This window comes from Kogia breviceps, chromosome 6, assembly GCF_026419965.1.
Source record: "Kogia breviceps isolate mKogBre1 chromosome 6, mKogBre1 haplotype 1, whole genome shotgun sequence".
In the NCBI taxonomy this organism is placed as follows: domain Eukaryota; kingdom Metazoa; phylum Chordata; class Mammalia; order Artiodactyla; family Physeteridae; genus Kogia; species Kogia breviceps.
In genome coordinates, this window is record NC_081315.1 from 125,400,344 (window position 1) to 125,425,510 (window position 25,167).

Below are 25,167 nucleotides of genomic sequence, written 5' to 3' on the forward strand. Positions count from 1 at the left end.
CACATTGGTAATAGGTACTGAATAAATATTTGCTGAACAGGTGAATGAATGAATGAACAAGTACGATCCTGCTCCTAAGTAGCTCATAGTCTCGTGGGAAAGACAGACCCAAAGCACAGTAAAATTTAATGGAACAAGAGCTATGAAGGAAGTGAATACAAAGCACTGTGGGGGAAGAAACTGTAGGAGATTTCGAAGAAAAAATTAAATGGAGTTTAGAAGAACTAAGAATTTCCCAACTAGAAAGGTGAGAGTTACATATACCAAACACTTTTATTCAATAGATATTTGTTGGGCAACCATTATATTCTAGATACCAGGTGAATTTCTAGGGGTACAACAGTGAACAAAAAACAGTCCCCAGTTGTCGCAGAGAAAATAGTACAAAGTGAGAATCAGAGACGGGAGGGGAAGGAGATGAGTTTGGTACCGCTGAGGCAGATGCAGAGGAAGAAACAGATGAGAGGTGAGGCTGGTAAGGAATATTCTTTAGGTCTGTCAAGTGCCTCAAACTAAAGTACTAAATAAATAAATAAATATTAAAAACATGAACGTATCACTTAACTATTAGGTTGAAATGAAATTGCCATTTTTGTAGGTCAACAATAATAGAAAAAAAAAAAACAGTCATTTCATATAGCTCAACCTATTATATACCAGGTCCTAAGGGCTTAACAAGTGTGAATTCATTGGACACGTTTGGATGGATTCTGTAAGTAGTCAGGAACAAATTATTTTTAGAATTGGAAATGAAGTAATCTGAAGTGTGTTTTAATATTAATACCTATAACAGTAACATCATCTGTGATTTACACCAACCCCTTCTACACGTCAAGCCCCCATATACATATAAGCATACATACGTGTGCACACACGCACACACGAGTCATCTCTAACCCGCACACTGCCCCTGCAGGGCAGGTCTTAGTCCCAACATCTTACAGAGGGCGACACTGAGGTCCAGAGGGCTGGGATAAGCAGAGCTCAGGACACTAAGGAAGAGACCCTGGATTTGGGTGCAGGCGTGTGAGGCTCCCAATCAGAGCTCTTTCTGCCTCACTGTGCTGCCTGCCCTATAAGGACAGTGCCAAAGGCAGCACGGAGGATGGACTGAAGAGAGGGGAGCCCCATCTGGAAACTGGTGGCTTGACAACTTTGAGGTGAGACAACACGAGTGCCTGTATTGCCAATGTTATATTTCCAGGATCGAGTAAATGACCCATTGAAAGGGTTTATTCGGAATCTGAGATGCCACGTCTCATCAGGCTATATTTTAACTTGCCATAAATAACACAATAATATATTCCCGGAAAGACCAAACCTGCACGAGCCTTGACAGATATATGAAAATGATAGCAGACAGGGGACAGAGTCAGTAGAGACAGAGCTCAGCCTCTCCTCATCCCAGTTGAAAAGTAGGAAACCAGAACCCCAAATGTTAAAGGACCGGCTGAAAAAAATGTCATTGGGACTAGAACCAGGTCTGCTGACTCAAGTATTCAATCCCCTGCTGCTCTGCTCATGTCACCCTGCCAGGTTTCTACTGTAGTAAATAAACCAAACCAAAGTAGGGCATGAACAATTTTAAACACATAAATTAAAATTTAAAATTTTCTTCAATTGATACATTGCACTGTACCTCACCAGAAACTCTCTAGATTTTTACAAGCAGAGAATACAGTAGAACTCAGATGACAGTACCTTCTCTTTACTTGATTAATGGCAAATTAGTTCCTGTTAACTAGCTATAAAGGGGTTGCCCATCAGTGACAGCATTATTGAAGGGTATCAATGTATTTGCTTAAAAAATGTGAGAAATACTAAGACCTCAGTCAAAACCGTAACTGAAAAGAAATAAATACCTTGGTCTTGTATCGTACAATCTGTAGTGACCAGGGGAGGGATCTGGCCTCTGGTGTTGGTGGTATAAACCTGTCCCCCTCTGGTGGCTCTGTCATTCTCGATCACCTGGATCTGATAAATAAGAGATCAAGAGCAAGTTAAAGTAAGTTAAGACTTCCCAACCTTCCCCTCACACTATTCACACACACACACACACAAAGGCATTTTCTAAATCCTTTGAGCTCATTTCAGATCAAACTCTCATTGAGAACCCACCACGTCTTCAGCCCCACTTTTGTTTACTTTCACAACTTTATACCAGTAGCTTCCAAATTCTATTCTGTAATGATCTTGAGCTCTGACCTGATCTTTTGGAGAACTCTATTTTTATTCAATTTGTTTCTTGGGCCCATAGATAAGAGTTTTTTGGGAAAATATTCTCATAGGATAAGAAATTGAAAATACCTTTTTTTTTAAAGAAAATACTTTTTGAAGTTAAAGGAAACTCTAAAAGGCTAAAAATAAATTCAGAAGAAATGATTTAAAATATATAAGTTGAAGAAGCCTTAACTTTTCTCCTCAAATCCCTCTTGATCTTCAATTTGCCTTTCAAGTTTCCTCCACCACACCCCTGCTCCTTGAGACATAAGAAACAAACAATATCGTGTTCCCATATGATTTTTGCCTATCATATAGAAATGAGAAGAAACAAAAGTCCCTAATTTTTTTTTTTTTTTTTTTTTTGGCTGTGCCACACAGCACATGGGATCTTAGTTCCCCAACCAGGGATTGAACCCACGCCCCCTGCACTGGAAGCTTGGAGTCTTAACCACTGGACCTTGAGGGAAGTCCCCTTAAATTTTGCTCTTTAATTTGGAAACATCTTATATTTCTCTACTGAAACATTTATTGATGAAGACTATAGATACAAAACATTGTCTTTCTGTTGTAACTGTCTAGGGGTTAAAATAATGAGCAAAATCTCGTTGCATGGAGTTAAGAAGGAATTCTAATAATAAAAGGATCTTTCTCTTCCTCTTTGTCTTCTCCCTGTCCTCACTTTTTCTTTATAGGATAAAAGGGACAAGAGATAAGGGGGTAAAAAAAAAAAAAAAAGGAGGCAGTAAAAAGAGGGAAAAACGGGGAGAAATGAGATGAGTGCCCAGACTGCAACATGTAGCCTTGGAGGATACGAAGTTTTTGTGGTCCTAAAGAAACTATTAATGTGAGGGAAGATCAAGATGGCAGAGTAGAAGGATGTGGAGCTCACCTCCTCCCACAAACACATCAAAAATACATCTACATGTGGAAGAATTCTCGGAGAATACCAACTGAAAGCTGGCAGAAGATCAAAGCTGCAAGAAGGATCCCCATGTAACCAGGTAGTACAAAAGGGAAAAAAACAAAAAACAAAAAGGAAGGAGGAATCGGGATGAGACCTGTGCCCCTGGGAGGGAGCTGTGAAGGAGGAAAGGTCCTCTCACCCTGGGAACCTCCTTCCCCTGCTGGGAGGTCTGCCGGGACAGAGAGGGAGCTGGAGAGGCCTGGACTTTGCTCAGGAGGAGTGTGTAGGTTCTGGCTTGCTGGTAGGCAGCATAGAGGGGGACCAGCTCTGAGCGCTGCCATGCTGTCCCACTTCCTAGCCCGAGACATGTGCCTCCTGGTGTGCACAGTGGCTGGGTCTTGAACCATAAGCTTCAGTGGACAGACCCAGGGAGGGGGCTCAGTTCGGCTGCACAGAGGCAGCCCGAGGGGCCTGGAGTGTGGTCGGGGACGCCGCTGTTGGTGTGCGCAAGATGGAGCACAGGTCCGCGACACAGGCCCCATTATCAGCATGCTCATGGCAGGTCATGCCTCTGGTGGCAGTGGGCTTTGGCAGCAGGCACACACCAGAGGTGGGGGCTGACATCCCAGTCAACTATCGGTGCTCCCACAGTGGGGGAAGGTCCAGCGGGCACACCAGCAGTGGGGGACTTTGTGGGCAAGCACACCAGGTGGTGGGTGGTGTCACAGAACCCTCACAGAATTGCATGTCTGCAGCGGAAAGCCCCTGAGGAGGAAAATACAGAGCCTCCTTTCCCAGCGGGAGCCCTCCAGTCCCAACTATCTCACACCACAGCTTAGAACCAGATCTAGGGGCTTCTACTACAACAACTGGGGAGCTGACCCTGCCCATGACAGGGCTGTGACAACCACATAACAAAGAGGAGGCCCCACCCAACACCCAGTGCAGGCTCTGGTCACCACAACACCAAACACACCCCATATCAAGGGGACAACAGCCAGCACGCTCTGAGGAAAGATGTGGCAGACATCCATACTAAAAACAGCCCTTATATCAAAAATACTGGACTCACACGGTCTACACAAGGACACTCGCACATAAAAAAAGCCCTTCAAGACCACAGTAGATAACTGTTTCTCCTAAATTCATAGTCAGAGAAATTTAAGTAAAATGAAAAGGCAGAGGAACTACTCCCAATTAAAAGAACTGGAGAAACCCCCTGAAAGAATAAACAATGAAAAAGACAACTCTGGTCTACCAGGTCCCAAGTTCAAAAATGAGGCAATAAAAATGCTGAAGGAATTAAGAAAATTTATCTATAGAAATGCAGGTCACTGTAACAAGGAACTAGAAACTATAAAGAGGAACCAATCAAAATTAGACAACTCAATTGCCAAGATAAACACCAAGCTAAAGGCAATGAATAGCAGACCAAATAATGCAGAAGAACAAACAAGTGATCTGGAAGATAAATAATAGAAATCACCCAATCAGAACAGCAGACAGGAAGACAAATGTTAAAAAAAAAAAAATTAAAGGAACATACAAGATCTACAGGATAATACAAAGCATGCCAACATACATACAATAGGGGTTCCAGAAGGAGAAGAGAGAGAAAAGAGGATCAAAAATGTATTTGAAGAACTTATGGCTGAAAACTTCCCAAACCTAAGAAGGAAACAGATATCCAGGTACAGGAAGTACAGAGGGTCCCAAACAAGATGAACTTAAACGGACACACAATGAGACATAACATAATTAAAATGGCAAAAGTTAAAGATAAAGAGAGGATTCTAAAGGTAGCAAGAGAAAAACAAAGAGTCAGTACAAGGGAACCCCCATAAGGTTATCAGCTGATTTCTCTGCAGAAATGTTGCAGGCCAGAAGGGAGTGGCATTATACATTCAAAGTCCTGAAAGGGAAAAACCTGCAACCTAGGATGCTCTACACAGGAAGATTAACCTTTAGAATAGAAGGAGAAACTAAGAATTACTCAGACAAGCAAAAACTAAAAGAAGATAGCAATACTAAACCTAACCTAAAAGAAATATTGAAGGGTCTTCTCTAAGCAGAAAAGAAGCAAGAATCTATAGGAAAGGGAAAAACACAATAGGAGAGGCAAATATATAAAAAGACTGAAGATCACTTAAATAAGCCAGTAAGAAAATTTTTATAAAAGCAGTTATAACTATAATGAACAGCAAAAAATAAATAAACATGAAGATGTAAAATAGGACATCAAAATCATAAAATGTGGGGGAGGGGCATTAAAAATGTAGATATTTTAGAATGTATTTGAACTTATATGACTATGAGTCTAAAGAAGGAAGAAATAGTTATGGGTTAACATACTTGAAAACCAGGGTAAACACAAATCAAAACCATACAACACATTCACAAAAAACAAAAAGAAAGGAACTTAAACATAATACAAAAGAAAACCATCAAATCACAAAAGAAAAACAAAAAGAAGAAAGGAACAAAGAAGAACTACACAATAAACTGCAAAACAAGGTTTAAAATGGCAATAAATACATGCTTATCAATAATTACTTTATTTTATTTATTTTTATTTATTTATTTTTGCAGTATGCGGGCCTCTCACTGTTGTGGCCTCTCCCGTTGTGGAGCACAGGCTCCAGATGTGCAGGCTCAGCAGCCATGGCTAGTGGGCCCAGCTGCTCCGCGGCATGTGGGATCTTCCCGGACCGGGGCACGAACCCGTGTCCCCTGCATCGGCAGGCGGATTCTCAACCACTGCGCCACCAGGGAAGCCCTCAATAATTACTTTAAATGTCAATGGACTAAATGTTCTGATCAAAAGACATAGAGTGGAAGATCGGATTTAAAAAAAACCAAGAACCTATAATATCCTGCCTACAAGAGACCCAATTTAGGGTGAAAGACATACATAGATTGAAAGTGAGGAGGGCTTCCCTGGTGGCAATGCAGGGGTCATGGGTTCGAGCCCTGGTCTGGGAAGATCCCACATGCCGCGGAGCAACTAAGCCTGTGCGCCACAACTACTGAGCCTGCGCTCTAGAGGCCGCGAGCCACGACTACTGAAGCCTGTGTGCCACAACTACTGAAGCCCGCGTGCCTAGAGCCTGTGCTCCGCAACAAGAGAAGCCACCACAATGAGAAGCCTGTGCCCCACAACAAAGAGTAGCCCCCACTCACTGCAACTAGAGAAAGCCTGCGTGCAGCAGCGAAGACCCAATGCAGCCAAAAATTAAATAAATGAATAAATAAATAAATTTTTTTAAAAAAGAAAGTGAGGAGATAGAAAAAGATATTTCACGCAAATGGAAATGACAAGAAAGCAAGGGTAGCAATACTCATATCAGACAAAATAGACTTTAAAACAAAGGCCATAAAGAAAGATAAAGGAGGACACTATAGGGCTTCCCTGATGGCGCAGTGGTTGAGAGTTTACGACATTTACGACAAACCCATAGCCGTTATAATACTCAACAGTGAAAAGGTGAAAGCCTTCCTGCTAAATTCTGAAACAAGACATGGATGCCCTCTCTCATCACTTCTATTCAAATAGTACTGGAAGCTCTAGCCACAGTGATCAGACAGGAAAAAGAAATAAAAGGTATCCAAATTAGAAGGACGAGGTAAAATTGTCATTATATGCAGATGACATGATACTCTATACAAAAAACCCTAAACACTCCACACCAACACTATGAGAACTAATAAATGAATTCAGGAAGGTAGCAGGATACAAAATTAATATATAGAAATCTGTTGCATTTCTTTACACTAATAATGAAATATCAGAAAGAGAAAGTAAAATGGAAGGATATCCCATCTCTTGGATTGGAAGAATTAATATTGTTAAAAGGGCCATACTACCCAAAGCAATCTACAGATATAATGTGATCCTATCAAATTACCTATGACGTTTTTCACAGAACTAGAACAAATAATCCTAAAATTTAGATGGAAGCACAAACAACCCAGAATTACCAAAGCAAGCCTGAGGAAAAAGAACAAAGCTGGAGGCATAACCCTCCCAGACTTCGGCCAACACTACAAAGCTTCTGTAATCAAAACAGTATGGTACTAGCACAAAACCAAACACGGCTCAATGGAACAGAGTAGAGAGGGAGACATAAACCCACACACCCATGGTCAATTAATCCTCAACAAAGCAGGCAATAATATACAATGGAGAACAGTCAGTCTCTTCAGAAAGTGGTGCTGAGAAAGGTGGATAGCCTCATGTAAATCAGTGAAGTTAGAACACTCCCTCACACCATATACAAAAATAAACTCAAAATGGTTTAAAGACTTAAATATAAGACATGACACCATAAAACTCCTAGAAGAGAACACAGGCAAAACATTCTCTGACATAAATCACAGCAATATTTTCTTAGATCAGTCTCCCTAGGCAAAAGAAATAAAATAAAAAATAAACAAATGGGGCCTAATCAAACTTAAAAGGTTTTGCACAACAAAGGAAACCATAAACAAAACAAAAAGACAACCCACGGACTGGGAGAAAATATTTGCCAACGATGTGACTGACAAGGGATTAATTTCCAAAATATACAAACAGCTCGTTCAGCTCAATATCAAAGAAAAAAACAACCCAATCAAAAAATGGGCAGAAGACCTAAATCGATATTTCTCCAAAGAAGACATACAGATGGCCAAAAGGCACACGAAAAGATGCTCCACATCATTAATTATTAGAGAAATGCAAATCAAAACTACAGTGAGGTATCACTGGTCAGACTTACTATCATCAAAAAGTCTACAAATAATAAATGCTGGAGAGGGTGTGGAGAAAAAGGAACTCTCCCACACTGTTGATGGGAATATAATTGGTGCAGCCACTATGGAAAACAGTATGGAGTTTCCTCAAAAAAACAAAAATAGAGCTATCACATGATCCAGTGATGCCACTCCTGAGTATATACCTGGAAAAGATGAAAACTAATTCAAAAAGATACATGCACCCCAACGTTCATAGCAGCACTATTTACAATAGCTAAGACTTGGAAGCAATCTAAGTGTCTATCAACAGATGAGAGGATAAAGAAGATGTGGTGCGTGTGTATACACACACACACACACACACACACACGTATATACACAATGGAAAATTACTCAACCATAAAAAAGAATGAAATATTGCCATTTGCAGCAATGTGGATGGACTTAGAGATTATCATACTAAGTGAAGTCAGACAGAGAAAGACAAATACATGATATCACTTATATGTGGAATCTAAAAAATAATACAAATGAATTTATTTACAAAACAGAAACGGACTCACGGACATAGAAAACAAATTTATGGTTACCAAAGGGGAAGGGGCAGGAGATAAACTAGGAGTTTGGGGTTAACATATACACACCACTATATATAAAATTGATAAACAACAAGGATTTACTGTTGTGTTTATAGCACAGGGAACTATATTCAATATCTTATAGTAACCTATAATGGGAAGGAATCTGAAAAATATATATATATGTATAACTGAATCACTTTACTGTACATCTAAAACTAACACAATATTGTAAATCAACTGTATTTCAATTTAAAAAAAGAAACTACTACTAATATGAAAACTATCTTCCCCCAAGCTCTAAAACATTACCTGCTCCATTTTCCCTTCCCATCTCATCCAATCCAAGCCCCACCTGGCATTGATATCATTGGTTTTTACAGCATATCAGAGACAGATTTAGCCTGCTTTTAAATCCATGCATTTCTGTCTTTCTAATTTCATAGGATTTGAATTCTTATTAAATTAAGGATATAGAATATGCTCCAAACACAACTACTGTAAGATACAAACGAGACTAAAAGCTACCATGGGCAGAGACAAAAAGCAAACAGAAAAATCAAAACACTGTAATTATACTCTACATTTCAACCACCAGGTTCATCTGATTCACTCAAAACTGGAGTAGTTTACATTTACTGTCATCATTTCAACCAATGAAGTGTCAAATATGAAAGGCGAGGTAAAAGTCATAATAATCTATATATTGAACACAGATAGCTCTCAGTCTTCAGATAGACTCTACTTCCAAAAAGTTTATTTTAAATTAGCCATTTGCAACTCACAAAGCACTGCCTCCAAAGAAACAATGTCAATGGTGGTAATTACATTTCTAAATTAATTCACATCTTGGCTAGAATACTACAAAGGGAGTGAGAAATATAACAAACAGTTCTAGTAATTTCTAAAAATACAGGGGTTTTTTTGGTTGTTGTTGTTTTTTTACCTCAAATCCATATTCTCGGAAAACAGCTTAAAGATAAAACAAAACACAGAAATTTCAAGAGAGATTGTGACTGTGTCTCAGTTCTTAAAGGGTTTCAAATTTGGTGACAGTGACTCCTGATAATGCCAATGCTACTTAAAAATGTATAGATTTCTTTTTCTGCCACGAGAATTACTTTCACACGTATCTGCTATGAACAGAGTATTCTAGTTTCACAAAACAGAATCAGGAAAGAGAAAAAAAGAAAGTGATTCTCTTGAGATAAACGAACAAAAAGGATAAGGGAGAGACAAGATAATACGATGCACGTGCACATCTAAGGCAGGCTGCTTAAAGCAGAATTATTTGCACTTGGGCATGGTGAGAGAAAGAGGAGAATAGGAAGATCTCCACTGCTGAATAATCCTCCTGCTGATACAAAGAGTGAGGAAGAGTTTGATGGTGATACCAGTGTCCTCACTTCCAAAATACGGCTAAGACCACCATTCAAGAGAGTCGTAGTGAGCACTTAGCTCGGGACCGGAATGCAACAGCAGTTCGGTAAACATGATTTCACATCTTTCTTTCCAGAAGGAAGAGTTAATTTAGTTAGCAAAAGCATCCTACTCTGGTAATAAGAATATGAAAACAGGCTCCATCTGGTATTGCTATTTTATTACTTTTAAGATAAAAATAATATTGGACTGACTTAGATGTGCATATTTTAAGGGTCTTGAATAAATCACATCACATACTGCTTATTGCTTTTGTTGTTAACATTCATTCATTGAACAAATATGTGAGCGCATACTCTGTACCAGGCCCTGTGCTATATGTTAGGGGCACAGTAGTGAACAAAACCAAACCCTTGACCTCTTGGAGCTGACATTCTAGTATGGAAGACAGGCGATATAGAAATGCATAAATAAGATACATCCTATGTCAGGTAATAAGTGCTGTGGATATGAAGTGATATGGATGGGGTGCCAGTGAGATGGGGGATGCGCAATGAGGACGTGAAGGAAATGCAGGGTTGAGCCATGCTCTGTATGTATGTAGGGGAGGAGAATCTAGGCAGAGGAAACTGCAAGTGCAAAGGCCTTGAGGCGGGAGTACGCTTGGCGTGGCTGAGGCATAACAAGGAGGCTGGTGTGACGCAAAGCAAAGTGATGGAGAAGAGTGATAGGAGACTAGGTAAGAGTGGCGTGCGTGCGTGCGTGCGTGCGTGTGTGGCAGGGGGTGGGCGGTGTCAGGGGTGGCAAATACGGTAGGGTCTTGCAGGCCTTTGTAGGAACTTCGGTTTCTAGCTAGAGGAGTCTTGGAGGGTTTGTTATGAGCCGTGACATCATCTGACTTAGAATGTGAAAGGATCACCCTGGCTGCTGTGCAGACTAGAATAGCAGAGAGACCAGTTAGGATGCTCTTATGATAATCCAGGTGGGTATAGATGGTAGAGGCTTGGACCAGGATGAGCACAAAAGGCAGAAGCAACAGAATTAGCTAAAGGACTAAATGTGAGATATGTGAGAAAGAGAGAATCAAGGATGACTCCCAAGTTTTTTGGCCAGAGGACCTGGAAGAACGGGGTTGCAACCTGGATTTCAAGGAAAAGGTCTTGACTAGGAGTATCTACGTTCTCATTTAAAGCCATGAGAATGAGTCAACGAAAGTGGTACTTCTCGGGCCACGTTTTGGGGTTTTTTTGTTATTGTTTTTTGGTTTTTTTTAATTTATTTTTTGGCCGTGCTGTGTGGCTTGTGGGATGATAGTTCCCTGACCAGGGACTGAACCCAGGCCCTCAGCAGTGACAGTGTGGAGTCCTAACTACTGGACCATCAGGGAACTCCCTGAAGTGGTACTTCCCAAACCTTAGTGTGCCTAAGAATCAACTGAAGAGCTTGTTAAAACAGATTCCAGGGCCCCATTCCTAGAGATTCTGATTCAGGTCTGGGGTGGAGCCTGAGAACATGCATTTCTATTAAGCTCCAAGCCAATGTTTTTTTTGTTTTGCTTTGTTTTTAATTTTTTATTGAAGTAAAGTAGATTTACAATGTTGTATTAGTTTCTGGTGTACAGTAAAGTGATTCAGTTATACATATATATATATATATATTCTTTTTTATATTCTTTTCCATTATGGTTTATTACAGGATATTGAATATAGTTCCCTGTGCTATACAGTAGGACCTTGTTGTTTACCTATTTTATATATATTAGTTTGTATCTGCTAATCCCAAACTCCTAATTTATCTCCCCCATCCCCTTTCCCCTTTGGTAACCATAAACTTGTTTTCTATGTCCACGAGTCTATTTCTGTTTCAAAAATAAGTTCATTTGTATCATATTTTAGATTCCACATATAAGTAACATCATATGATATTTGTCTGTCTGACTTATTTCACTTAGTGTGATAATCTCTAGGTCCATCCATATTGCTGCAAATGGCATTATTTTATGCTTTCTATGGCTGAATCGTATTCCACTGTATATATGTACCACATCTTCCTTATCTAGTCATCTGCTGATGGACATTTTCGTTGCTCCAGCCAATATTCATGTGCCGTCCTAGGAGCACACTTCGAGTAGAGCTGACTAGAGAGTAAATGGCGATGGAGAAGGGGACGGGTCCAAAGACTCTGGGACACTTTTAACACGAGGAGGTTGCAAAGACGAGGTGAAACCAACTAAGGAGACAGGGAAGAGCCACCAGTGAAACAAGCAGAGATGTAAAGGAGTGGGTGGTGTTGCCATTACTCTTAAGATAAAAGAATATTGGACTGATTTGTATGTGTGTATTTTAAGGGTCTTGGATGAATGATACAATATACTGCTCATTGCTTTTGTTGTTAACATTCATTTGTTCAACCAATATGAGTGCATACTATGTCCTGGGCACTGTTCTATGTGCTGGGGACACGGTAACCCCACTGAAAAGGTGTTTCAAGGAGGATGGAATGAACAGATGTGTCAAATCTGTTGCTGACAGGTCAAGACAGAGGAGATCTGAGAACTGGCCACAAGATTTGGAAATGGGAGGTCACTGGAGACCTGAACAGGCACAGGATCAGTGGGGTTGTAGTGATAAGATCTAAACTGGAACAGGTTCAGGAGGGAATAGGAGGAGATGAACCAAGACAGTGGGTAAAGGCAAACCTTCTAGAGATTTCTTGCTGTCAAAGAGAGCCACAAAATGGGGAGGAAACTGGACAGATATGGGGAAGGGACAAAGGAGGCTTCTTTCATTAACAACAAGAGGTACTTCGGGAGGTTTATATACTGATGAGAATGATCTAGACAGAGAAAAACTGAAGTGTATCTTCAAATAAGTAAAGATAATGCAGCAGAGAGGGGATGTGATGGTTAATTTTATGTGTCAACTTGGCTAGGCCATGGTACCCAGTTTCAAATACCAGTCTAGATCTTGCTGTGAAGGTATTTTTTAAAATGCGATTAACATTTAATCAGTAGACCTTGAGTGAAGCAGAGTACCCTCCACAGTGTGGGTAGGCATCTTCAGACCTGTTGAAGGATTAAGAGAAAAATACTGAGGTCTCCTTGAGGAAGAGGGAATTCTGCTTCAGACGCCTTCAGAGTCAAGCTGCAACATCAGCTCTTCCTGTGTCTCCAGTGCACTGGCCAGTCCAGCAGATTTTGGCCTTGCCAGTCTCCAACAACTGAGTAAACCAATTCTTTAAAATAAAGTTACTTCCATATATAGACATATAGCCTATTGGTTCTGTTTCTTGGAGAACTCTAATACAGGGGACATTTTCTGGAGGGCTGTTCTTGAAAGGCCGTAGAGATGGATTCTAGGGCACAAGTGGAGGTGATGGTCTTGGTCAGGAGTATGGACAAGCTTATCCACACTAGCAGGAGGAAGAGGGATAAATGAGCACAGATGCAGCGAGATGTGGAAATGAAACACGCAGAGGTTCTCTTTAGATTTCTTCTATTTTCTCAGTGTAATAAGGAGCAGGTTAACGTTAAAGAGTCAGAAAAGGAAAAGGTAGTGTTAGGAGTTTCAAGAGAGAAGAAATGATAGTCACCCAGAAAAATGGGAGGGTCAGCTGAGTTGGGTGATGGTCTCCAAACTTGCTACACGTTAGAATTAACAGAGGAACTTTGAAAAATTCCAATGCCCAATACAATTAAACCATAGTCTGGGGGGCTGGGAGCAAGGCATCAATAATTTTAAATGCTCTACCAGTTATTATTCTGTGCAGACAGGTTTTAGAAACACACAACTAAAGCTTCACTTTAGTTTAGTGGTTATGAATTCCAAGTGAGACCAGTAAGTGTGGTGTGCATCTTTCTCAAGTTGCCTTCAGCATCTGGGGTGCAGGCAACGGAGTAGGTGGAGAGTTGGTTTATCAACAAATGGGAATTTTCTAGGTGAATGCAGTGGAGGGAGGGGGCAAAGGAGTTCAGGGCAGAAGATGCAAGGGACAGATTTATAATCATGGATCACATAATATAGGCTGCAGAGGAGAAGTGAGAAGATGAAGGTGGTGTGAGTCAAGAAAAAGTGGTAGGTTGTAAATCCTGGTGGATGAATTATTATTGAAGTTTGAGTCCTCAAGGGAATGAGCTGAAAAGATAGAAGGCAGTAGTTGGAGGATGGGATGCTTTCAACTGAGACTTTGAAGGTGTACAGTCACTGGTAACGATAGGAGTAAGTGGGGTAGATACAAAGAACATTGGAAGAAAATAAGATCAAGAATTGAGAGGCCAGAGAAATGGAAGTTTCTACAGATGGATAGTAAAATTGTCAATAACTGTAACAGAAAGAGTACAGGAGAGATTACCTAACAATGAACCAGGAGCTAGAAACATCAGAGAATGAAGCGGAACGACCCAAAGGGTCTTTAGATGTTATATACAAGCAGAGAAACAGGAAGTCAAAATGTAAATCATGTAAATACATGATACTCCTTCAACTGGAATAATCAAATAATATTAAACTAGAAAAGTAATGGCTGGTAACATGATCATCAATAAGGGCACTAAGAGTTATTAAAATTTAATTTCTAACATAGCATCAGGTACTTTATCACAAATCTTCAAGTTTATATTTTAAAAAATATAGAATAAGTGGTAGAGTACAAAAATAGCCAAAATCCTCCACCTATGCCGTTGTTAGGGTTAGGGTTAGGGTTAGGTTAGGTTTGTGGATTTAAGGACTTTGCTGCTCCTCCCATGCAGAGGCAGGGTGTATTTTTCTGCCCCTTGACTCTGGGGTGGTCTTGGGACTTGATTTGGATGAGAGAACACTGCAGACCATCCTCAGGAGGCCTTGCATATTCCTACTTTCCCTCTTGGATCTCTGGCACCGCCAAACCTAGGCTACCCTCCTTGGTGACAGGACTCAATCATCCCCAGCTAACAGATGGGTAACAAATACCAAATGCATGAATGATACCATTTATAGTGGGCTGAATATATAGCCCCCAAAAAGACACATCCATGTCCTAATCCCTGAAACCTGTGACTAACCCTGCATATAGCAAAAGAATTGATTAAATTAAGGATCTTGAGAGATAGTGCTTATCCTAGATTATCTGGGTGGGCCCCAACTGGAATCACATGAAACTTATGAGAGGGGTACAGGGAGTTCTGAGATCAACACCCGGAAGAAAAGACACAGAGAAGAGGGGGAGGTGATATGACAACAGAGGCAAAGATTGGAATGATGTGGCCACAAGCCAAGGAATGCCTGGAGCCACCAGACGCTGGAAAAAACAAGGAATGGATTCTCACACAGAGCCTTTGGAGGGAAGACAGCCATACCAACACATTGATTTCAGACTTACGACCTCCAGAACTGTAAGAGAATAAATTTCTGTTGCTTTAAGCCACACAGGTTATGGTACTTGATTACAGCAACTGCAGAAAACTCATAGACCATCCTAGACCATTTGGACTCCAGCCAAGCCTCTAGCTGACCCCAGATGCACAAAGCAAGTCCAGCCAAAATCAGTCAAGTCCAGCCCAGAGGACCTACTGACTCACGAGCATTAATAAATAGTGGTTGCAAGCTACTAAGTTTGCTGGTGGTTTGTTACATGCAAAAGTTAGGCCACGTGTGTGTGTGTGTGTGTGTGTGTGTGTGTGTGTGTGTGTGTATGAAATATAATACCTCTTAGTGTTCCTTAGTCTCTTTCTAACTTTTTCTACTCATGTTTATAGAACCACTTCAAAGATGCAAGTTAACTGCAGGCAATTTCATTCTTATTCCAAAGGACTTTATATCCCTGCTCAAAGCCATAAGACTTGCAGTTTCTTCTGAGGGAAGTGTTACGTCCCTCCCCCATTGACATCAGACTTTGTTATATAACTTGTTTTAGCCAAGGGCATGTGTGTGGTTGGGACATGTACCACATCTGACTGAAAGCTTTTACAGCTATTGATCAGTTTTCCTCCTTTTCTCTCTTTGCCATGAGAATACATGTCCCCGATAAGGGGTGCCCTTTCACCTTAGATTCTGGAGTGATACGGGCATATGGAGCAGAACCTAAAACCAAACTGCAGCTACTGCAGCGTACATGTAACCTAAGTGATAAATAAATCTTTGTGGATGTAAGCCAAGTCGGGGACTGTTTGTTATGCAGATTAACCTAATAAAAGCCGACTGATACAGTTACTAAAAAGTAATTTCCAAAGAAAATCACCTGGGTGGCAGAGAATTAAGTTACAGCTCTAATTTTATTTAAAACAGTTTTTAAAAATATGCCAAACATGTTGTACTCCTATGAGTATCCTGAAAAGGGTCCTTTAGTTTCTTAAAATAGCATTTTTATATAGAATATACGCTTACTACTAATTACTCACTAAATATCAATACATACTGCCAATATATGTGAATATAAACATCAATAGATACTGTCAAGGTTACGTGATACCAAAAAAAAATCTGCACAGGCTGTTTCTCTCATGGAGACCTCTGGTATGCCATAACCCACCCTCACCACCCCCATACATACACAGAAGGAAGCAAGCCTTATCCATGTGATGGGTATTGTGCTTTGACAATAAAGGACAGGATAAATGCTAACAAACTGAAGAGTTTCTGAGAACAATGAATGAAGAATGGTTTTTTTGTTAGGTAGACTGTGAGAGTGAGAAGAGCACTTACTGGGCTGGGGATAGAGTCAGGATCCAGCTTCTTCTGGGGCTGCGGTGGGCCAGCCATCTGTGCAGGACCTCCGGGGAAGCCTCCTGGGTAGGAGAGCTGTGCACCTGCCATCTGGGGGCCATAGTTGGCTGCTTGGAAAAAATTTTAAAAAGAAATGATTATAATCCCCAAACCCAGATGTAGGGCTCACTGACAATATTATACTGTTCAGTCAAGCACCTTGCATTTCTCATATTAAATAAGGCAGGGAGTTAAACGTGAATATTTACAGTTCCCCTTTACTTTGCACTTGCCACACTATTCCAAAACAGTAAGTGATAGATGCCTAGTAACATAGGAACAAATCTGATTCCCAATTAAGGGTACCCCCAGGGGACCCAAGGCCTTCCTCTGAGCCCTGCCCACCTTACCCTGCTGCAGAGGATATCCAGGGCCCGGGGCCTGTCCTGGAAGAGGCGGGGGCTGGTACTGGGCGTTCGAAGGAGCAGGACCGGGGAGCCCGTCTTGTCTGTGCGTTGATGGAGGCAAGGGTGAGGCACCGGGGCCGTTCAGTGCAGTGGGTGGTGGTGGGAGAATCTGAGATCCAGGCTGCAAGATGGATGGCTGCGAAGACCGTGGAGGACCCTGGAATGCTGCTGCTGCTGCTGATGGAGGGCCAGGGGGCCCCTGGTTGGGGGGAGCCATGCCCGAACCTAGGCCAGAAAAAGACCAGCCCACCTAAATGCCACACTTCTCAACACTCTGACTTCTACCACGTATACAACAGGGACAATTCTTTTTCAGAACAAAGCAAGAAGGCACCCGTACAAGTCACATTTTTCTCCCCACAAGATGAAATCATCATTCAGAAAGTGATACAAATGCTATTTGGAATACTGCATACAAGTGGAGCAACGTTTATAGTGATAGTGAGAAAATTAGTAAGATAAATTTTAACTCAGTTGCATTCACTTTTCATGGCATTAATTAAGGAATTTTATCTGGTACAGAATATAGAAAATCGTACAGAAGAAAAATCTTTCGTGTGTGACAAGCATTATTCACTCAAGTCAATAAATTATTTGCATCCTGTGCTTGACTTGATCGAATGGATTTTGGAAGTAGGTAGAAATAACCAAGGAGAAGGGATGGGCCACTAAAATTCTATCGAATTATACTGGAATTCATAAAACAAGATTATTTTTTCCTTTCTTTGATTATGTGAAACTGCACTGCTGCTGCTTTGGAGACTTAGCTATTTTGAAACCAGTAAAAAGAAACACTCTGGGGCTTCCCTGGTGGCGCAGTGGTTGAGAATCCGCCTGCCAATGCAGGAGACACGGGTTCGTGCCCTGGTCCGGGAAGATCCCACATGCCGCGGAGCAACTAAGCCCGTGAGCCATGGCCGCTGAGCCTGTGCGTCCGGAGCCTGTGCTCCGCAACGGGAGAGGCCACAACAGTGAGAGGCCCGCGTACCGAAAAAAAAAAAAAAAAAAAAAAAAAAAAAGAAACACTCTGAGGGGTTTTTTTACTGCTACTTTTAAGAAACTAACTTTAAGTAATGAAAACATTTGTCATCAAGATAAATGGCTGACTATGCTGTTGTTCCAGTGAAAATTTCTATGGCTCTTATACAGCATTGCTATTGATGTTAATCTCAGTACTGTAACTGTTTCATCTCCTATTATTCTCTTTTCTGTCCCACAGCATCTGAGCTTCCATTCTTCCCCTGATCTAAATGCAGAATTAAAATACACTGTGGGGCTTCCCTGGTGGCGCAGTGGTGCCAATGCAGGGGACACGGGCTCGAGCCCTGGTGGCGCAGTGGTTAAGAATCCGCCTGCCAATGCAGGGGACACGGGCTCGAGCCCTGGTCTGGGAGGATCCCACATGCTGCAGAGTAACTAAGCCTGTGCGCCACAACTACTAAGCCTGCGCTCTAGAGCCCGCAAGCCACAACTACTGAGCCCACGTGCTGCAACTACTGAAGCCCGTGCACCTAGAGCCCGTGCTCTGCAACAAGAGAAGCCACCACAACGAGAAGCCTGCGCACTGCAACGAAGAGTAGCCCCCGCTCGCCACAACAAGAGAAAGCCCATGCGCACAGCAACAAAGAACCAACGCAGCCAAAATAAATAAATAAATAAATTTATATTAAAAACAACAACAACCAAAAAAAGCACTGTGAAACAAAGAGTACTGTATTTTTGATTTGGAGGCCTCATAATAAACACAGGGTTAAACTACCCTCACATTTCTTAAAATAATTTCACTGGTCTAATGTTTATTTGTGAAGTCAGCATTTTTTGTTCTTTATTGATCTGGTGTTGAACATAAGGCACTCTGAGGGTCCTTCAATTATCTTGAAATAAATGGCAGCATGATTTGGAAAAAAATAATTATTGCCATACATAATACAGATGATTTATATGAAAATGTCCAAATACTACTTCAATATGGTATGCCAGAGGTATGTCTATTTTGAACTTGAAGAAAACCTTTCTTAGTAAAAATACTCATGAGACAAGACAGTCAATGAGCATGAATAATGAAACTGTTACCATAGCTGTTGACGTGCATAGCACTGAGCTGAGTGCCCAGCTGGGCGACGGATGAAGTGGACACCGGACTTGGGTAAGACGATTGTGTAGAGGGTGAGTATGGAGCATAGGAGGGGGCCGCACTGTTGACAGGTGGAGGGCCAGGAAATCTGAGAGAGAAAAGGGGTGTTAATATCATATGGTCTCATAGGCAAATGACATACAACAAATGTCAGTAACTTGTAAAATTAAATCAGCCCATCTAGTGGCACTAGGAAAATGACGGATATTATACACTAAATCTTTTATTTATTTATTGTTTAACACTTTATTTTATATTGGAGTATAGCCGATTAACAATGTTGTGACAGTTTCATGTGCACAGCAAAGGGACACAGCCATACATATATATGTATCCATTATACCTCAAACTCACCTCCCATCCAGGCTGGCACATAACATTGAGCAGAGGTCTCTGTGCTAAACAGTAGGTCCTTGTTGGTTATCCATTTTAAATATAGCAGTTATACACTAAATCTTTAATTAACCTCAATGTGAGCTCAAAATGAATCATGTAGCATCATCCCATATCTACGCTTACATGCTAAACCTATCAAGACACCTAGCCCCCCAAAAAAAATTCTAACGTAAACAAAGAACAAGTTTTGGAAATCAATTTGGGAAGCTGAGTCCATCACAGCCTAATCTATGCTAGGACTAATGATCAATAGACCAGAAGTCAAGAAAACTAAAATGCTTTGTGACTGTATCTTTATGATCACTTAGAAATGATTTTGAGAAGTGTCTTAAAGATATGTTTTGTAAATCCACTGCATCATAAAAAGAAATCATTTTTTTTTCCTCAAGAAATGACGCTTTTTGTCTTTTTCTTAAAACTCATGCACGGGGTTTCATAGATATATGAAACAATTGCACACAGGCAGAATGTACATCCTCTACAAGAATGTATTAGTGTGAAGTGTGGTTACAGGGCTTGGGCTAACCAGCAGTTAATGGGAGGAGGGGGTGGGTAGTGTTATTTAATCATTTGAGAAAAAAATTCCCCAAAACATGTTCAGAGATATTTCACAGATGTTAACAATATTGTTAAAATATAACATTCTGTGAATCATTTTTTATAGAGATAGTACAGGTAGGATGAAATATGTTTCAAATGGAAGTTATAACAAGCACCCTCAAATATTTTTTTAACTTAACAAAAGGTTAAAGATTTAAAATACAGAATGAAAGAATGCACACCATTAGCTATTACTTTTTGACTCGAAAAAACTGACTCATCATTCATTGCATAATACATATCCTAGGAGTTAAGGCATCAGAAATTCACAAATTTTTTTTCCTGATCAACTAAGTCTTAAACAGATCTGGATTTTAAATGCAATATTATCAACTTAAAAGTAAAAATAAAATAGTATTAAAGGGTAACTTTTATTAAATAATTTTTAAATAAAAAGTATTTTAAAAAACTCTGACATATATAGAAAAAAAGAGATTAACAAAACATATTAAACATACAGAGTGGTTTAATATTTTTCAATTTCATTACTTTACTAAATTGGTTTATCCAAGACCACACAGCATGTGGGTGTCAGAGCTTAGGTGAGAATCCAGGCCCCTGACCCTAGCCTGGAGAGCTGGTGTGTAAGCATGGACAAGCCACTTAATTCTCTGTAGCTTTCAATCCATAAAAATGGAACAATCCCTTTCCCTACTGTAAATATAATGTGGTTAGAATTAAAAATCATATAGATTTAAATATTTCTCATTGATTACTTCATTTAACATATTTCTGGGCTGAGAAACATTTGATTACATATTTTAATTAACTGTTTCATTGACTGTCAGAAGAGGGCAGATTCACCATCAAAAAGAACCATAAAGGATCATAACCAGAGAATTAATAAAACATGAAAAGTTAGCCTCCGTTTAACCCTAAACCTCTGGAGAGTCGACCCAGTTGTCTGTGGCCTGCTCAACCTCAAATACTTTCCATTTTCAAGTTTACAACAAATTGCGTAAGAAGTGAGCTGTATGCTGAAGTTTGTTAGAATTTGGAGATAAGGTACCAAATATTTCAAGATTTGACTGATACAAAATCTAGATTTTTAAATACTCAGCCCATAGACTAGAGAAAAACAAAAGCTCTGCCCAATCATGGCATTGCTTTACACATACACACACAAATGGAAGAGAAAACAAGTATGTATTTCTCTTATTTTTCTTGTTTTCTCCTTTTCCATTGCAACCAATTTCTTATTAGATTCACCTTAATAATAGCTTCGATTTGGGAAGATGAGTCTCCTTCCAACTTTCCTTCCCACCCAATTTGCCATTTCTTGGTCAAAATAGAATACTTACAATTGACTTTTCTCCCATAATTAAAAAATGGAACTTTAGGTTATAGAATTTATTTAGGCGATTAATCCCACCCAGCAGTAACACTTTGTAGATAACTTTAGTACCACTTACAAGTTTAAGACATTTATTCCGCCTTAGCCAACATCAAAAGACAAGTGATTAGGTACGATTTTTAAGTTTTAGGAAACATTACCTTTGAAGTAGCAACATTTAAAAATAAAACTTATAATTTTTAAATTTAAATCAGCGTAATGACTCTGAATTAATCACGTTTTAATTCTACAGTTTAGATATGGTAAAAATCAAAAGACTTCTATGATGGGTCCATGACGGGTCCTCTAAGTACAAATGACTCCCTGAAGTGCTATAACCGTAGCCAGGTCACATGGGATCTATGCTCTCTGACAACCCCTGTTATCAGACTGCTGTGATTCACCTGCACAGTCACTGAGCCCTTTGTGCTTTTGCACTGAACTGGATACACAGAAATACGTCCCATGAGGCTAGGTAGCCTCACCATGGAGGCTTAGCCCGAATACTAGACTTTTCCATCTTTCCATCCCAATTCCAACCTTTAATTCACAGTTCAAGTTGAGGCAAGTGAACGGTGGAGGAGGAAGAGATGGGGCAAAGTCTGTCAGTGCTTCCCTGGGAATCACAATAAAGGCAGGTTCCTAAGCCGAGCTGTGGTGGGTAGCGACACTGAGCTAGTAGGAAGGGCAAGCAAGAGACCGTAGACTTTCCGCATCCAGTGGAAATGGTGCTGACAACTGCTAACGTGCGCTGTCTTTCATGGGCGCTGTGCACCGTGCAGGGTTTTTTGCATGGATTAGTGATCAAAATCCTCGCCACCACACCATTATTGTTACAACTGTGATGAGGAAACCAAGGCACATAGAGGCAGAGTAACTTATCCAGCCAGAAATCCCTGAGCCAAGGGTATCAAACGGGCCCGACCCTAGAGCCTCTATTCGTCACTGTGCCAGACGCTGTGCTGAGCTCACAGTCACACAGCTTAGATCGGCCTGATGGCAACGTCTGTGATTTACCTACTCTTAGCAACCTAATTCAAGTGAAACAAGTAGAAATAACCAAAGAGATCAATCCAATCTAGGCTAATACCAGTGACTCAAATCTTTTCTTAACTTCAAAGTGGCTGTTCAATTACTGCATTTCTTTAAAAAAAAATATCCGACTTGCTTGGCAGTTCACAACAACGTACTTCTCCAGATGTTCTCCTCTATACTCTGGACTGAGAATTCTAGTTCCTCATTTTACAAGTGAGGAAAATGCGGTCTAGAGGCCCAGGAATGTCAGCAGCATCACAAGGCTAGTGAACTGCTTGAACCAGAGGCAGCGTCTTGGTTCAGGCTTTCTGCCCTCCCCTGGTGCCCCACCACCATGCTATTGAGGCTCGGGGCAGGAGGGGCAGGTCCCGAGTCAGGCGCTTTGACTTCGTGCTCCTTGTTCAAACCACGATCCCACGTAAACCCAATTACTCAGACTCACTCATCCAGAGATAGAGCTACCACGTCAATGGCAAATGTTATCACAACAGACAAGAGCCAGGGAATGTCAACCTCACAAATGCCCTGTCAGTGAACGAACTTGATGATTTGAAACATTCCACAGGGAGTTTTCCCATTAGCAGGGACTACAGGCTCCTTCAAAGAGTAACGAAATGGCCTCACCATCAGCAAGGTCCAGAGTCCTCCAGAAGGGTTACTCCTCCACCAACCCCAACCTTGCAGCCTGACAACCTGAGAAAGGAACCTGGGAAATGAAGCCTCTGGGTGATCCTTGGAGAAATTCCAACGTAAACACTGTGTACAGCCTGGCACTGGGATTCTCACCAGCAACGCCTCACAGGACAAACAACGAGGGGATTCCAGCAGGGAAGGTGTGACGCGGACTCCCTTCCCAGGGCACAGTCCGGAGGGGTTGCGTGGCCCTAGCATCTCCCACATCTCACACCTTGGCTTCTCCAGGCCTGCCTCCAACTTCTCCCTTCCTTAATTTATAAACACATATGATTTATTCCCCGTGTTGGTTTTACTATCACCCTGCCTTTCAAGAGTCCCTCACTGGCATCCGTGTGCCTTCCACACCAAATCCACAGGCTTTACCACTGGCCTAACTTCTCTAAATGCTTAGTTTCCTGGCAGTTTTCCAGAAGATCCTTTCGAGGATGTGGGCAGTATCAGGAGGTCAAAGTTTCAATCAACCAACGTGCAAGTGTAGAAGGGACTTGTAAGATAATTTTAGTAGCTTATACAAATGAGGGCTGGAATCTCGCTCACCTTTGAAGAGTAGGACCTTGGGCATGAGCTCCATTCTGGCCAAACTGATGGGGTCCAGGAGGCGGATGGCCCTGAGGCAACATCCCCCCGGGGGCAGCAGCCCCCAAAGGCCCTGCTGCCTTCATCATACCTGCAAGGGAAGGACATGAGTTTAGAAGAGTACGAAAGTGCAAAGAGAGAGGACACAAAGATATTAGGTTAAAAATGCAAAATAGGAGGGGGAGGAGGAAAAACAGGTTAGAACAAGTTCTCCTTCACACTTGCTTTAACCATCACATTCTTACCAATGCCAGGCTGTGGCATCGTTATTTGACCATCACAATGATAGGAGAGCAGAAATCCTTTTAACGCTAAACAGAAACTAAAATAGAAGAAATAAATCTTTGCATTTGGTAGAGAGGCACCTTGATGGAACACACTATCACACAAAGAATGCTAGAATACACAGTGAAAAATGTCCATTGGATATCAGAATACAAATCTGGGGGGAAAAAAGGCAGCATGAGGCATCACAAAACATCTTAACTCTAATTAAAGGGGTGGAAAGACCTCTGAAAATGTCTTTATTTGAGTTACAGCATGAGGAACGCGAATGGAGAATAGCATCTGTTTCTCCAACGAATCCAGGGCACAGCCTTCAGAGGTAATAATTTTTCCAGGATTCTCAAGAGTTGAGGGACTTCTCAAGTCATCACGGTCACTCATACAAAATACGGAATCACACATGATTAAGAGATGCTCCTGGTAGTGCCAGCATTTTAATTTTATAAGCAGCTCTTCTCCAATAGAGATCTTTAAAGGTTTCTTTTTAAACATCTTTATTGGAGTATAATTGCTTTACAATGGTGTGTTAGTTTCTGCTTTACAACAAAGTGAATCAGTTATACATATACATATGTTCCCATATCTCTTCCCTCCTGCGTCTCCCTCCCTCCAACCCTCCCTATCCCACCCTCTAGGTGGTCACAAAGCACAGAGGTGATCTCCCTGTGCTATGCGGCAGCTTCCCACTAGCTATCTAATTTACATTTGGTAGTGTATATATGTCCATGCCACTCTCTCACTTTGTCACAGCTTACCCTTCTCCGTCCCCATATCCTCAAGTCCATGCCCTAGTAGGTCTGTGTTTTACTCCCGTCCTACCCCTAGTCTCTTCATGACATTTTTTTTCCTTAGATTCCATATATATGTGTTAGCATACGGTATTTGTTTTTCTCCTTCTGACTTACTTCACTATGTATGACAGACTCCAGGTCCATCCACCTCACTACAAATAACTCAGTTTCATTTCTTTTTATGGCTGAGTAATATTCCATTGTATATATGTGCCACATCTTCTTTATCCATTCATCTGTTGATGGAAACTTAGGTTGCTTCCATGTCCTGGCTATTGTAAATACAGCTGCAATGAACATTTTGGTACATGACTCTTTTTGAATTATGGTTTTCTCAGGGTATATGCCTAGTAGTGGG

General features: G+C 41.0%; 1 protein-coding gene across 2 annotated transcripts in view; it reads right to left on the reverse strand.

Moving 5' to 3' along the window:
- Positions 1 to 25,167, reverse strand: part of SEC24D (SEC24 homolog D, COPII coat complex component) — a 112,446-nt gene that overhangs the window by 75,785 nt on the left and 11,494 nt on the right. Inside the window, exons 3-7 of one of the 2 annotated variants that reach the window (XM_059066742.2) lie at positions 23,695 to 23,824; positions 19,037 to 19,185; positions 16,907 to 17,188; positions 16,497 to 16,624; positions 1,863 to 1,974 (exon numbers count right to left, since the gene is read on the reverse strand). In XM_059066742.2, the coding sequence (XP_058922725.1) occupies positions 1,863 to 1,974; positions 16,497 to 16,624; positions 16,907 to 17,188; positions 19,037 to 19,185; positions 23,695 to 23,824 (801 nt within the window). Of the gene's footprint in view, positions 1 to 1,862; positions 1,975 to 16,496; positions 16,628 to 16,906; positions 17,189 to 19,036; positions 19,186 to 23,694; positions 23,825 to 25,167 lie in introns of both variants that reach the window. The other variant, XM_059066741.2, reaches the window with a different exon arrangement.